The sequence below is a fragment of the Rhynchophorus ferrugineus genome, unplaced genomic scaffold (genome assembly GCF_030347505.1).
Source record: "Rhynchophorus ferrugineus isolate W39M unplaced genomic scaffold, kcgeb_rfMv2 rfM6, whole genome shotgun sequence".
In the NCBI taxonomy this organism is placed as follows: Eukaryota; Metazoa; Arthropoda; class Insecta; order Coleoptera; family Curculionidae; genus Rhynchophorus; species Rhynchophorus ferrugineus.
This window is the reverse complement of record NW_027472585.1, coordinates 2,938,537-2,955,470: the sequence shown is the minus strand read 5'-3', so window position 1 is coordinate 2,955,470 and position 16,934 is coordinate 2,938,537. Positions and strand designations below refer to the sequence as shown.

The following is a 16,934-nucleotide window of genomic DNA, read 5'->3' as shown; positions in this document are numbered from 1 at the left end:
TTCCCTTTGAGGGTTTTACTCTAATTCTACGTTATTTTGCGATAATGTAAATAATGTGGTTTCGATTGAAATTTAATATGGTTGCTCAATAAGTAAAAATGTGACAAAATTATTTTGAAACATGGTAATAAAATGTATTCATCAAAATGCAAAATACACAATATAGTCATAATATTTTCATATTTATATTGTTTACTGTTGATAGGTAAAAATTAATCTAATATTGTGAAAAAACACTACAGATTTGTAAAGCTCATGAAAAATCTTTAAAAATCAAAAAATGCACTTAGTTTTTGAATAAGTACTACTATTGTAAAAGAAGCTACTAAAATATAATTAAGTTTTATGATTTTAGACTATTTACTTTCACAGTTGTACGATTGAAGGAATTTTGGATAATTATATTGAAATTATTACTTACAGCCCATTTAATAAAACAGCCAATTCACCTAATAAATGACGTCGAATTTATTGCCTATTACAGTTTGTAAAAATGTAAAATTTGGGTTCGAAACGAAATTCGATTTGGGTTTGTAGTAATGGACCATGTTGCCAAATGTCTGCGAAATTCTTTAAAATATTAGTGATAATAATTAAAAGTTATAAATCGGCAAACGTTGTAAACCAAAGCTATAAATTGATGTGGCAACATTGCGATGTGCTGACGTCATAAATCTTGCTGTCGTACTAAATAATCCAAATTTGTCATTTGAGGTTGCATTTGTCTATCATTTGGAAAAAAGGAAATAGTATGGTAGTAGTAAAAGGAAAGAGTATTGTCAAATCCAGTTATAAAAACGTAAAATCCCTTTTAATCTCGCAGTACTTTTCTTTCTCGTTTTAGTAATTAGCATTACTCTAGTTAAAAAGAGACAAAATGAAGTATGATGCGTCCGAACATGTAACCAAATTGGTTTATAAAATTGTCGAATTGTGTTGGTACTGGTCGACGATGTTGCCATACGTCAATGTAAATATAATAAAACAACTCTACAAACTATTGTGGATGATTTATTAACTGTACTTAAATAAATGTGCATTAAAATGTACTATAATGTTAAAATAAATTATATCTTATAATGTTACATTTGTTTAGTTATTTTATTTATATTAGTATTTCGTTGACAAAGTCAAAACAAATGAAAACTTAAATTTGGTGCGACAACCAGGCATTATAAGTTTTGATGACGTGTATTGGCTGTTTTATTGGAAGGACTATAATCAAAAATCATTAAAATAAGTTAATAATAATTTTGAAAATAATGTATACACATACAGTGACACAGATAATGAGGAAAAAATTGTGATATTGCAGTCGATACATTCTTGATAACATATAATTTATAATCAAACAAATTGGGACAATCCAAGACAGCTTTAAATATACCATCGGTTTTTCATGAACGTTTCCTCATTATCTTTATCTGGAATCTGGGACATCACATCGAAATCCATTCCACTTTCCTTTTCGGAATTTCAGTGCCCTCTTTCCGTTAGAAGTTGATCTCATCAGTTTTTACGTTTATGCGACCCCAACGGTCCTTTTTTATACAACGACGATTTATTGCGATTATTCTGATAAGTCAATCTTCAATGGCTAATAAGAAAATTTCTCCAGAGAGAAAAAAAAACTGTTTAAAATTAATCGTAATTTTGCACGTTAATTACACTGTGTGACATAATTTTTCTAACATAAATAACATTACGTGTTTTGTCAGTTGATATGAATAGTGCGAAAGTTATTAACGATTAAAAGCTGTATTACTCGACAATGGCGTCCGATATCGTTCCATACTTATTACATATTCAGTGATTATAAAAGAAACGCATGAAAACATAAAACTAATTTTAGAATTAATTAAATACAAAGAATACAACTCCAAAGTTTGTGCTCATTTAAAAGCTATTACTACTGTTGCAACATATTCTGACGGTACAGCGGTTTTATTATCACACGAGGATCCATATGAGATCCAATATCAGCCACAAAAAACCTCCAAATGCATCTGAACAAAGTCGAATTGTGGTTGAAAACATGGCGTATCAAAGCAAATGAGACAAAATATACCCATATGATATTCACCCTTTGCAGAATAACATGTCCCTCAGTAAAATTGAATAAACATGAACATCCGCAAGTAGACAACGTTAAATATCTGCGAATGCATTTTGATCGAGGTCTGACATGGAAAAAAACATATAGTGACAAAAGGCAAACAGCTTGGGCTAAAACTAAACCAATTGTATTGGCTGATAGGGCGTAAATCTAAATTATCATTAGATAACAAGGTTTTGCTGTACAAGGCAATACTTAGGCCTATCTGGACCTACGGTATTGAACTGTGGGGTACCACTAGCAAATCTAACATAGATATCCTCCAAAGGTTCCAGAATAAAGTGTTGCGAGTCATCGTCGATGTCCCATATTACGCGTCCAACAAACTGATTCCACGCGATATTCACACAGAACCCATAACGAGTGTGATTAGAAGTAATAGTGCGAAGTACTCTGAAAGACTATTAGTGCATCCTAATGAACTCGGCCAAACAGTTCAATGTGGGCGATGACAGTGAAGTGTCTAGGCTCAAACGCAAACTACCATACGAACTGATTAATAGATACACAGAGTGAGATTTAATAATCTCTAAAATAAGATAGAATAGTTTTTAGAATAAGCTAGGTTAGATTTTAAAATAAGTTAGAATAGTATCTAGAATAAGATTTAGATTATAAGTTGTACAGCAGATCACTTACTGAAGTGATCTTCTACATGTTAGGATGGTTATATTATATAACGGAAACCAAACAATAATACTTATTTCCCAAGGGTAGACTGTTGACGTTCAAAGAGATTAATAAAAAAAAATTAAAAGCTGTTGATATATCGCTGGGACTAAAGGGAGGATTCACGAAATATTGTTGTTTTCTCTGTTTATGGGACAAAGGAGATACCAAAAGCCACTATAAAGTTAAAGATTGGTCAAAAAGAAGACTGACTTTGTGGTAAATCGTTAAATATGAACCTCTTATTCCACAAGAAAGCGTGATTTTTCCACACTTACATATAAAACTTAGTTAAATGAAAAATGTTGTCAAGGCCATGGATAAAAATGGTAAAGGATTTTTGTATTTGAAAACTGTTTTCTCTAAATTAAGTGATAAATTAGAAGAAGGCATTTTTGTTGGCCCACAAATAAGAAAACTTATAAAAAACATTGAATTCAATTCAAATCATACAGCGAAAGAATTAGCGGCTTGGTTATCTCTAAAAAAAGTAATTAATTATCACTACTATTCCCCCCCCCCCTAATCTCTTGGAACGGTGAGTGACGAACAAGGTGAACGCTTTCACCAGGAAATAAAACAGATAGAAGAGCGTTATCAAGGAAGACGGAAGGCTAAAATGTGAGCATGTTACTGCATCTGCTGCTGACTACAAAACATTCAAAGATAAAAGAAATTCTCACTCCTTTAAAATGAAATTATTCATTGCATGTTAATAGTATTCAGTATAAGCACAAATAAAATTAACTGCTCCAAGCAACTATCTCCATCCTTTCCTCTCTCACAATTTATACAGGAAAGGGTTCGTACACCTTCGTCTAACATCACGAATTTAAAAAAAAACAGTCAAACCGTGCATTTGACTATCGCTGGTTTTTTAACTATCGACTGTTTCGACTGTTGTCAGTCGAATGGTACGTGTTACAAAATATCCGTTAAAGTTTTTGTATTTAGCAGGTACAATTTGGCAAAATAGTCAAATTATTTAATCTTATAGAAAAAAAATTGTCACACGGTGTAATCTGTTAAATATGGTACGAAGTTATTAGTACCAAATCATTTAGAAATATCAATCAAGACTATTTTATCCGAATAATTTAGTTAAGAAAGAATGCCTAAGATTTAAAATAAAACATATCCTTTGATCTGGGTGATAAATCACGTACACATCAATAACGAAAACGTCAAGAGTGTGTGCGAATATCTATTTTTACAACAATATCTACTCTGAAAGCGACTACAAACCTGTAATGGCTCTGTCGGGTAGGAAAATGTTTCGTTTCAACGTATTCTCCACCCATTTCTCGATGTCTCGGTGGAAATGTTCCCAGCCTAACATGCAGTAAAATAAGGCATGCATAAAACAGTAACAATTATTTCAAATTTATTCCAACAATTCATACGTATATAATGTAGGGTTCTCTATAATAAAACCAGGATATTATCTCGTTATGTGTTCGGAATAAAAGGCGGCGCTTGGTAGGTGAACGTTTTGTCGGAACATTTTATTTCAATGTTAATTTTCTTTCATGAAATATTATGTTAATAATTAAAATAAAATTGAGACAATATTTTTGCGTTTTTGCGTTATGCGCATACTCAATCCGATAATCTGCATCCAGTTGTTTATAATTTGCCAATTTTATGGTTATGTTTATATGTGATATAACGGGTGTGAAAATTTGATGTGGCTCATAAAAATTAATATAAATGCAATGTGAATAGAGGAAATGAACAAATTATAGCGCTGCTGATTGAGTTTATGAATATATATCATTTGAAAACGTACCCAAAATACAAATTATAATATATACAAAATTATCAGGATAGCGAAATTTTCAAACGTCCAATAATGACAGAGAATATAAAACTACTTATCTAACACTGTTTGGCATGGTATGTTAAATCTTTATAGATCAATATTGGTGTCACCTTTTCTAGTAATTATAAAAAAATAACAACACGTGCAAATATACACATTTAATACGAATATGTGAGGAATTCGCAGTGACACTGTTGTAGACAATATTTGTATGTATTTGGAGTATCTAATGATACAAACTTTACTGTATTCAGAGTTAAGTTTTTCAACTTCAATTCCTTTTAACGATTTATAACGATAATTGTATTGTGATTAATTGTTTTCTAAAAATAAGCAATATCTTCAGTTACATTTAATTCTCCATAAAATACCAGCAATAAAAACGTGAAGTATAACTAAATTAAATTGGAATGTTATTAATTTTATTATAGTACGTCTGTGAATTATCAGCCAAACATATTATATCTTGCTCGTTTCCTTGTAGTTTTTGGAAATAGTGATATAATAATCATTAGTCAACAGTCTAATTTATATGTCCAGTTTCAAGACACTATTGCACTATAAGTCATCTCTACACCCTCAGTTGTCTGTTTATAATGGCGAAGAAAACCGTATCGTTTTCCAAAACTAATATCGCAGTGATAATATATTATCGCTATATTCTGTAGAATGTATTCTTGAATTCTAAATGCTAGGTGTGTCGGTAATTCTTTATCGATTTTCAACGGCTTACAACAAAAGAAACGGTAAAAAATCGACCAAATGATTTTTATCAATTGTCTCGAACAAGGTGCTAAAAATCCCTAATAAACGGTCAGGATGTAGGGCCGTTTCGTGCCACTTTTGTCGGCGGCGGTGGTAAATAAAAATAATTATTTTATCGATTTCGGAGTCAGGTGTGGCACCATCATTATTTACGTTACTGTAACTGTGCTGCAAAATGATTTAGGGGTAATTAAAAAAGAAGAATAGAGAACGACGGGACAGTAATGAATGTTGAGTAATTAATATGGCGTTATTAATTTGGTTGAGCATGTTGGTTCTGTGGCGAGGTGAAAATAATGAGGATTATATGCTATAAATTAGGGGAAGGAAAGAAGTGGTGAAAAAAAAACGATAATGAATGCAGCGAATGACGGCATATTACTAATATTAGGTCATTCAAATTTGGGGAAGCGGAAATAACAACATTGGCAAATGGGATCTGTCAAACTGAAATGGACAACATCAAAAATAAACTACTGATCACGAAGAATAGAAACAAATTAGTTAAATTGACGGAATATAATAAACAAAGCGATGAAAGAGAGACAGAAGGAAGAATTTAAATAAGTTAAGTTAAATCTACTAGCACCTACACCACATAGTGACACAAAAGGTGTTTTTGATTATAACTGGACTTAAACTGAATGGTTGTAACTGATTGAATGGAAGAAATAATTTTTTTTAAGGCAGCTGTTTTAGGATCTATCTAAATGATTTTAACAGGGATTTACCATCGCAGGCTGGATATTGTCTAGGATGGTCCCCCTACAGGTCAGTAAGTTCAGTGGAGACAAACCCCAATTAGTTAAAAGGAGAAATATAAAAAAAATCTCGTAATTTAATTTCATTTAATCGAATGTCTAAATTTAGAAAAAGTTATTTTTCTGTAAAATCGTTTTCGGTGAATGCTTCCACGGACATTGGAATTTTAAATGGTAGCACGGGTATTGTGGTATGTTAAATTGTCTTCCTAATAAAGACGCCCGCGGGGACGTGTCTTTGTACTGTTTTCGCGATACTTGTTTATGGGCCTCTCGAGGGTAATCTTCATCGACGGACTTATTGGACTCCGGGGAGTGGCTGCAAATAACTTCGAGAAAATACCGATGGTTTCGAATTTAAAAGCGCTAGATACACCAAGCCATGAAATAAAACCTAATATAATGTTATAGGTTGTTTGAAGTTAAAAATGATGTTGTTACTTAGTAGAACATGTATTATTATTTGTATTCGATAATGTGTATGGTATATTTGAAAAGATACATGTTTTGTTTCTTGATATATTGTTGACAACTCTTAGCATTCGCTGCACTTAACTTAAGGTATGTATTTTTCTTTTTCCAGTTTCCTTGTAAACACTTATTATTAATTGAAATACTGCTTGATATTTTCTGGTGACCTGTAATACATGCATTTTTTGTAGATAGAAGTTTCTTCTAATTTATATTGGATTAATTTTTATTTAGTTTGAAAATTGATTTTGTGGTGACCAGACAAGATAGTAATCTGAGTGATGCCCATGTGGCATTTACGAAATTTCCTTATGAGTACCTTATGAGTAGACATATGATCAACATTATCTATCAAATATCAATCGTTGCCTATCAAAATATCATTGGATAATATTTTTAATAACGCTGCTCTTTTCGTAAATTAGGTGTGTTTCAAAGCCAGACAGTGTGACTCTCTCCTCTGAATATAAAATGCGGCTATTATAAAAGAGTCGTACTTTTACGACCTGTATTCCCTATACAAAAAAATTATATACCTGAAATAATCACACTGAAAACATATCCAAACTCTGTATTAATCATCTGTCACGTAAGGGTTTTCGCAACATTCTTTTTTAATATAATCCAACCATTAATATTACAAGCGCATTAGTAATGTAACAAGAACAAGTGATATTTTTGAGTTAGATCATTGGGGAAAAAAAGCGAAATTATGATGATGAAGTAGGGAATGAAAAAACGGCAACAGGGCTGTTAATTACGTTCACAAGTATCGCACACTCACACTTACACACAGTCACTAAATCTTCTGATCCTATGCGTGGCCGTTTTGTAAGTGGACCTGGATTTGATTAAAACGATTGGTTAGAAGGCTAAGAGTGAGACTGATGTTGGTTTAAATACTTAAAAACGTGATGTTATTAATCTTATGATATAGGTCCATATATCTTTTACGTGTTCAAGTGATTATAATGAAAATATTGTACAACTTTGAGTAGGAGTTTTAGGGTAACTAAAAAGGGAGTACGTAAGTAGACTACAGATGGCAGTTAAATGACCTTGACGTGTTTGTGGATTTGCCAGAACTGCTCATGTGTATTTATTCTAAATTAGTTTGATACAATTAAAATAAATAAAGGACGTACACCGATGAACAACCTACTATCTTTTTGGGTAGAGTTGTCTCCTTTTATACGTCAAAAGAAGTTAGATATCTGTATCGATTCTAAACTTTCTTTTAATATCTTATTTATATGGTTTGTGTCTCTGTTTGTCTAATTGTGCGTTGCTTAGATTATCTTTTCTTTATTTTATTCCATTTAATGTAATAACAGTTATTATATGATATAATATTTTAATATTTCTGCGTTATTTATCTCCTCTAGGAATTTATATAAACCGAAAGAAATTATAAAATAATAAATGATTAAATAATGTTCTCTTAACTAAATCTTATATCTACTCTAACATGAAAACTTATGATATTTCTTTAAATATTTAGCTTTTATTAATATTTTGAAATATCCGTTAGATCAGAAATTTATAAGTATAATAACAAACAAACAAAACACGGATACAAATATGATCATTTTTTCATTCTTACCTTTACTGTAATTTTGAAACAAGTTCTATTTTCATATTACTTAACATAAATATATCTTTCTTTCGTAGTAATCTAACATTTTACTGATATTTCATACCACTTACACTTATTTTTGCATTGTCTGCTGTTAATTTTCTCTATTATATAATAATTAATTATATTACCTCAACAAAAGTTTATAAGATTAACCTAAAAATGACTTCCTAACCTCAACTCTCGTTAACCATAAGGCGTAGCTATGAAATATGTCAAGCTAGTTTAGAATAAATGCGCATGAATAATTCTGACCAATTCGCACGTACACCAGAGTCCTTTTACTGTTGGCTGTAGACTACAGGAGAACACACAAAAGATGTATAATCCTTCCAATAAATCAGCCAATGCATGTCATGAACACCGTCGAACGTATTGCCAAATTTACTTTATAAAAATGTAAAATCTCCTTTAAACTTGGCGCATATTTCTTTCTTGTATTACTAATTAACATTACTCCAGTTAAAAAGAGACAGAATGCGTCCGAACATGTTAACGAAATCGGTCTATAAAATTCGATTTGTTTTGGTACTGGTCGACACCATTCTCATATATTAATGTAAATATAATAAAACAACTCTAACCTACAAGTATAGTTTGAGTACTTCAATAAATATGCGTTAGATGTACTATAAAGTTAATTATGTAATTTTTGATTCCTTATTTTATTTAAATTAGTATTTTATCGTCAGAGCCAAAATAAACGAAGACTTAAATTTGGTGCGGCAACGTTGCATTATACATTTTGATGACGTGCTTGGTTGTTTTATTGAAAGGACTATAGATTTAACTCCGTTCTAAGGCATGTTATTTATACAAAATGTAATTAAAAATAACCGTAAATTATAAATAGTCAAAAAGTGGTCAATAATTTTTAAAATTATTAGTAAAAAATTGCGGTTGTATGACTCAATCATGTCAAGCACCAATAAAACGACGAAATTTTATTAGCAGAGTAAAAAAAATACAAATCTATTTTCCCATAATCCAAATTGTTTACCGAAACCGATTTGATCGAACAAATTGCTTAATTAGTCAAACATCAAGGTGTTTACGTACGTTTGGATATATAGTTTCGATTGAAAATCATCCTGTTTATCCATTTTAACAATGTGCGATATTTAAAATGTTGCCCTGGTTTACTACCCATAATAACGAGTAATTAAACGAAGCCATGTTATTCGGGAGAGATTTATTTTATTTCGTTTGTGCTTGGATACAGTCACTGTCTATAATAAATTGATGGGTTTATATATGGAATATTGATTTCTGGATATTTCAGTAATTCGATACAAGTTTTGTGGCCAAACCACAACCAGCTGGACATTCGTATAAGGTTATGGTTAGAATGAGAAATTAGTTAAATATATATGTTATATAATAGGGTCTTGACGACCATCTGTATAAAAACTATCTGAATGGTGAACGAGAGAGACGGAGGGGTCTGTTCTCTAATCGATAAGAACCCTCACTGTCGCTTTGTATCACCGTTTAACAAGTCGCGTGTTCTTTCGTCTGTTATATATAAATAAAATAATATTTTCAAGTAAATTAATAGTTTTTTGGTTAATATCCTTCCAGAAATTATAACTTATATACGAAGAAGAGACAGTTTAGAATGTAATAGAAAAAATAAGACTTATGGAGTTGCTTTGGACCTTATAAAATGCAACGAAAATATAATTAATTATATCGATTCTTTGCAAGAATGACTGGATTCGATTGTTGGAGGACTTGGCTTTTAATCTGTTCTATAGACTTAATATAACAGTGTGCCCGAAACGGTTCGATGAGTTATTAATTTAATTGTTTAATGAGTTTAGTTATTAGTTATTAGTCAAAAATAGTTATTTTTATGAAAACCAATTGCATTTTCATCGATTAGCCGAAATTATTTAAACGCGTTCCTTTTATATATATATATATATATATTCCTTATATATATACAACGCTATATATATATATATATATATATATAGCGTTGTAGCTCTGGCTATTGCGAAAATATATAAGGGTCACCTGAATGGTAAACGAGTGAGAGGTATTTGGTCTATTATTATAGCTAAAAACCCTTAGTGTCGCTTTGTATTATACACTACATAACTTTGAGCATAATTAAGTATAAGATTTGATACAGATACATTCAAAAGGATTTGAAACATCCATTAGTTAAAAGTTAAACAAAATAAGAAGGAAGAATAGCTATAACAATGGAGTCTTTTCAATTTGGCATCAACGTTATGGTTCTTAGTTCAAACACTGTGTAAGATGAGAGTGATTGAAGAATGAGAAAAAATGCGGGAGCTGCTATAGTGAGATTATGATTGTTATACAATTTGTTGTTTAATCAATGGCATCCTAGTGCCATTCTTATTAATAGAAACGTTAGTTTTAGTTTATTACTGTAATGTTTATATACTGACAAATAAATTATTCTTCTTTTTTCCCTATAAAAATTATTTTAAAATTAGATATTCTCATAAAAGTTTATAAATTATATTTCTATTAGAGGTTTGTCATGTTATTGAAGATAGTTGCACCAATAAACTTTTAGCAAAACTTTAACTTCGATTCAATTCGATTCTTTAAATTTACTTAAAATTTACAAGAACTGGCAACGTCGCAACATCAATTTTTTGTGCGCAATTGGGGCGTTCCTATCGCTAGAGTCTTGTTTTTAAAAACTCGTGGACGCTTTTCAGACGTTGTTGAAGCTTTAATCTATCCATGGTGATAAGTCAACATCTACTGAAGGGAAATGTCAAAACAAGGTGGCAGTCAATAGACAGCTGGGTATTATAAGTTTTATTACCTCATAAAATGGAGCAAACTATATAATTTATATACCACATGGGTACTGCCTCAAAGTTTCAGATTCAGACGTTGCCCGCCCTTTTAACCATCCAACTTTTGGATCTACCAGGGTATACATTGATAACATTCAATCAGAGCGTGGTAAAACGTTTAGTGAAAGCGGCAAAACAACTCGCAGCACACAATCAACGTAATCGGTTAGTGGTGGTAACAGCAAAACATCAACAAATCAAAACTGTACAAACAAAACGGCACATCTCTGACGACAACATCCTAACCTTGAACGTTTTGCAAGAGAGCCTGACCGAGAACGAGCGTGTTTCCCTTAGGGGTCGCATTGGTGGGCGTTGTCACGCTACTAGAAGGCGATCCAGATGTCGTGGGCACCACTTTCGGTGATTGGGGTGGGGTACCAGGGCCTGGTGAAGAAGCGATAAAGACAGAAAAGCACATAAAGATAGTGAAGTCTCTTTTAAGTTTTTTTAGGCAACAGTACGACAGTAGTTGGCACGACTTTTGCCTTTTACTGTCGTTTGTTTTTTTACAGGTGTAATTAGTTTAGAAGGGTGTAAAATAAATTAGGGTATTGATAGTAACATTTAGGTTAATAATGCTGACATAGACAGAAAAATTAAAAAGTTTATATTACTATATTACACGAAAAATTCTTCAAGAAACAACATTTGGTTTAAAATTAATGTTAACTCTCTAGATAAAGATGTTATCTCTTTAAACCACTCAGTTGCTTCTTATTATTTTGGATTATATTTCATCTTATACCATCATATTTTATAAACATGTATATATTTCATAGTCCGCAACTATAGCCCTTCCAATAAAACAACCAGTGCACGTCATCAATACCTTCGAAGATATTGCCAAATTCAGTTTATAAAAATGTAAAATCATTTTTTTACTCAGAACATTTTTCTTTCTCATTTTATTAGTTAGGATTTCTCTAGTTAAAAAGAGACAGAATTATGATGCGTCCGAAAATGTATTATATGTATTATAATGTTACAATAAAGTATATTTTATAACGTTTTTTTTTTCATTGCTTTATATTAGTATTTTATTATCAGAGTACAAAATAAACGAAAATTTAAATTTGATGCGGCAACGGTGCATTATAAATTTTGATGACGTGCATTAGTTGTTTTATTGGAGGAACTATATGTGTGCCAGTGGCAATTGTTTTAATGTCTTTTTGTGATTTTACAATTACAATTTACTAGTGATGATTTATGCCCTTTTCCTTTGCCTTTAGTCGCCATAATATATAACATAGTACACTAAAAAGAAAACAGCTTGAATTGATATATAAAAAAATTTATTGGCTATATAGAAGAAAATTAAAAAATCATCCGTACATAATAAGTTGCTATTGTATAAGCACATTGTAAAACTAATATAGACCTATGGAATCCAGTCGTGGGGAGGTTTCAGATCTGATTTTTCAGAACTAAAACTGAGGAGATATTGTAGAAGCATCCAGAAGCTATAGGAATGACTATTTACATTGAGATCTTCAGATATCGACTATTAGTTTAGAAATAAAAAGAATCGCGAAAAGATGTAAAGAGATACTCAACTCTCATGTTAATATTGACGTATCAAAACTTCATAGTAGTAGATTACACAGCAATGATTAGTGACTATATATTAATGAAAAAGAATATGAGATAGAATAGCAGAATATGAGATGGAAAATAATTATGACCTGATAAAAAACATAACGTTCGCAGTATATAGAACGCCTGGTAAATATAAACAGGCAAAAAGATACCAAGTAAACAGAATAGACGTGTTCGATGATGATTCCCATCAGTTCGTTGTCCAGTGTTTCGGATCACGAGGGTTCGGGTACCGAGGCTAGACGAAACGTGTCGGATGTTAGACCTGGTAGAGGACTCTTTATGGCGCCTAACCATAAATATCAAGAAGACCTGAAATCGGTGATTTTTTGGGAATTCCTTAAGATTCCGAAACGCACATGTTTTATCAGCGTGAGAAGTTCCTAGCTGGAAGGGTGTTTTCCACCCAGATATTCTCATATATATATATATATATATATATATATATATATATATATATATATATATATATATATATATATATATATGTGTATTCTTTATTAAATAACTCGTCTTTGGGTATAATTTACTCAAGGAAGAGAGAAAATAAATTGTATTTAATTTACAACCTTGTTTTCTCTCCCACATCTCATCAAGATCAGGGATGAAACTTTGGGAAGTACTACTACGTACTGCATTTTAGTGAATACCACCACATAGGTACTATATAGGTATATTCTACTATATAGGTATATTATATTCTTCCACATAGGTATATTCTAAAAAAAACTCTACTATGACAATAAAACAATTTAGAAGTTGTTTGACATTTATCATATTTCAAAGGACATCTATGAAACAAAATATCTAGCTGTGATTTATGTGTAAGAAAAAATTGTCCAAGATTGTTTCAAGTTTCAAATTAGAGAAATTAAAAAGAGAAGCCATTGCCATTGTTGTGGTTAATGTAAAATCTAAAATAATAAAATAATGTTAACAGGCATTTCAATAACTCTCATATCGTGTTACCTTATATTTTAATAAAAATCGTTGTACCAAACAAATGCATAATACTTATTAATCAAATATCTTTGTGTGTTGAGTCGACTGAACTGTTTATTAATATATTATTGATTAGTGCGCCTTAAATATCTAAATAAAAACTGTCTAGCATTGCCTTGAGCTGTAATTATCTATAGAATAAAGTATAATAACAGTTACTCGAATATCTATTTTTACGCGATACATGGAAAATTTTAAATATAGTTTGGTACAATACCCTGCCAAATTGTCTATGTTCCTTTGAATAAATAAATAAAAAAACAGTTTTCGCTACCATTGAATAATTCTGGTAGCTAATGGGGTGACGTAGTGTACTCGTTGATATTGTTATTTATAAGTTTAAATTCAACGGACTTTAAAATAGAGATATAATCATGTGAAAAATGCCAAACGCCATTTCTAATTATAGTTTCACTTGAGAAACTGAATTAGGTTGATTGATTGGAATCGATGCTATTCGTGTTATTCGATTTATCATTGCTGGAATCGCTAAAAGACTTGGTGCCTGATGAAAATACTGGCTGACTATAATTACACGGTATATTTAGCTTAAGATATTGTGTACAGTACCGGTTACTAAAGGAAAACTGTGAACCTTATATAAATAAATATATATATATATATATATATATATATATATATATATATATATATATATATATATATATATATATATATATATGGTTTATGGAATATTGCTAGTATATTTGCAATATATTTATTAAATTTATTATATCATTTCAAATAAGACAATAAGATTTCACTTTAGTTTCAGATGTCTGCAACAAAAAGCCTGTCTTGAGTATTTTGAACTGATTTCCATGTATTTTGGTATTCTGAAAACGAAAATAATACGGAAAAATTCCAGAACCATAATGATGACTGTCACTTTCAGGTTCAGGTGATGTAAAAGGATAATACAACATGGAATCAGTCAATTTCATACCCCAATCTGTATAAATAAATTATTTGATCGAATACTTGAATCTTCCTAAAGATAGTGCTGAGTTAGTTGGATCAAGTCTCAAAAGTCGTAACTTACTCCTGTCAATGTTTTTCTCTCGGTTTAGACATCGTGAGAAACAGTTCACTCCCTGCTTTGCTCTGCAGAATTAATTTATTGCACCAACATTGAAGGTTTTATGGATGCATTTAAGCTCCAATACGATAGAACAATGATTTTTGTCATAGATTCATCAAAAAGAAGGTTTTGCAAATTAAAACCTAAAGACCCTGATGAGACAAAAAGATGTATTTACCATTCCTTTGTTTTTTGTGTCTATGGGATAGCAGACAGCGACCAAATCACTGATCTAAAAAGTGTTGGCTGCCGACCGGTGAAAAGAACGTCTTCCAAGAAAAATTCGTATCTCCACGTAGAGTTCTTTTACCCACTTGCTGCTGGATCAGACATTAGACGACTGACCTACAATCACAATCATGGGATCTTCAAAAAGAAAGGTGGATTGTTTTTAAATAGGTCATACATAATTTTTTAGGTCAATCATAAGGACCCTAATTATAAAAAAATGTCAAAAGAATTCCTAAAGAATCTAAAAGTACATTTTCTTCATTCTCACCTCGATTAAATTTCGTAAAATTTTGGAGATGAGAGTAAAGAGCAAGGCAACCTATTTCATCAGGACGTTAAAGACATTGAGGCCAGATACCTGGAAAAATGGAGAGTCTCAATGATGTCCTATTAGTGTTGGACCCTTCAGATAGACCTCCTAGATTCTTTCCACAAGCGAAAATGTACAAAAAGGAACCACACTGGGAAAATATATATATATATATATATATATATATATATATATATATATATATATATATATATATATATATATATATATTTCCTTATATATGAAAGCACTGAATATATTGTATATAGAGCTGATAATAATTTTATTGGACGCTATGTATCAGATACAGCTACACTTGAACATTTAGTAGAAGTAAGTGAATTAGCTGCACACGTGTGTATTTATATATTCGTTGGACCAAATGTTGCAAGTGAAGACAAAGCATTAGATAAAAGCAGCAAATAATCCGTCATTATCGCTATTGTATATGGTTTTTCAAAAAACACACTACAAAATAGTCTCATATTTGATTAAATGAACTCAAATAAGTTTATTTTCCGTCTCCTTTTTTAATAAGACAAGGAAATGACCCCTTCTGATTATTGTTTTGACGAAGATCAAAGTCTATAAAATGATCGAAGAGCACCACATGATACTTTTTAGAAACGAAATTTAAATCGTATTAGAAAGGCGATGAAAGCTAGTGGGTAGTAGTGTATATAATTTTTCATAACAAACCATTAAACTTTTGAAAAACTCACTAAAAACTAATTCACGGTTCCGATACGAAATCTGGGTAAATTCGGGGTAAATACAATTCAAACAGTTTTAATTATTCACGGAAATAATATCAATTTCGCATCATTCGAATACAGAAATTCGGTTTTTACAAAAATATTGTTCGGTTTGGGTCGATTCGGTTTTATTTTACGGTTCTACGCTGAATCAATATTAATGGAAGTGTTTTAAAACTAATATTGTCTTGTTTATTCCAGTTAATTATATAGTAATCGAGCTGCAATATTGATTTTTAGAATGTCGACGATTGTTTGATTTCTGTGCAATATTTATCAATTCGGTTATTAGTCGGCTGTAATTGAAATTAAACATTGAAACTGAACATTTTAGGTTTATAACGATAATTTACACATCATGACCTAATTTTTGAATTTTGAAGTCTATCTTGCAGTTTTTTTCCGACAATGATAGTATTTTCAGCTTTTTCACGTGCTCGTGGCAGGTGTTTTGTCCGGTCTGATGATAATATTCTATTTATCCAGCGATACTTCGAAGATTTTGATTAAATCATTGTTCTAATGAAGGAACGTAGCTTTTGGACAATAGTTCACTTCACCGTTAGATTGTGAACACAACGTCTATCAATTTCCAACATCGGTACTGCTTTCAAATAAATTTGTAAGAATTGATGGTCTGTATCTTGTAGTGGTAACAGCACTTAGACATCATAACCTAATGTTTTTAATTTTAAAACTGAATAATAGTTTCTGTTGACATTGGAATTTAACTTCCATTGCTGGTAAGAATCAAATTAAAACCAAACAAAGAATAATATAATTCTGTGAGATATTGTAGAAGTATATGTTAGAATGTATAGGGAAAATTAGATAATGTTATAGAAGATTGAACATTACTTGGATATG

The 16,934-nt window shown here is 31.0% G+C and overlaps 1 protein-coding gene and 1 long non-coding RNA gene across 11 annotated transcripts in view; both read right to left on the bottom strand.

Annotated features, from left to right (window-relative positions):
• The window catches only part of CaMKII (Calcium/calmodulin-dependent protein kinase II), a 224,880-nt gene that overhangs the window by 8,807 nt on the left and 199,139 nt on the right, over window positions 1-16,934 (bottom strand). For 3 of the 10 annotated variants that reach the window (XM_076408263.1, XM_076408265.1, XM_076408273.1), the window contains 2 exons: window positions 11,333-11,473; window positions 7,395-7,445 (listed from right to left, as the gene is read on the bottom strand). The exons of 4 other annotated variants lie outside the window; for them this stretch is intronic. In XM_076408263.1, the coding sequence (XP_076264378.1) occupies window positions 7,395-7,445; window positions 11,333-11,473 (192 nt within the window). The remainder of the gene's footprint in view (window positions 1-7,394; window positions 7,446-11,332; window positions 11,474-16,934) is intronic. 3 more of the 10 variants (XM_076408264.1, XM_076408266.1, XM_076408271.1) reach the window with 2 other exon arrangements.
• Window positions 13,421-13,757, bottom strand: LOC143198795 (uncharacterized). Its single transcript, XR_013006292.1, has 2 exons — window positions 13,658-13,757; window positions 13,421-13,602 (listed from the first exon to the last, which is right to left on the bottom strand). It is a non-coding gene; the product is annotated as an uncharacterized LOC143198795 (long non-coding RNA).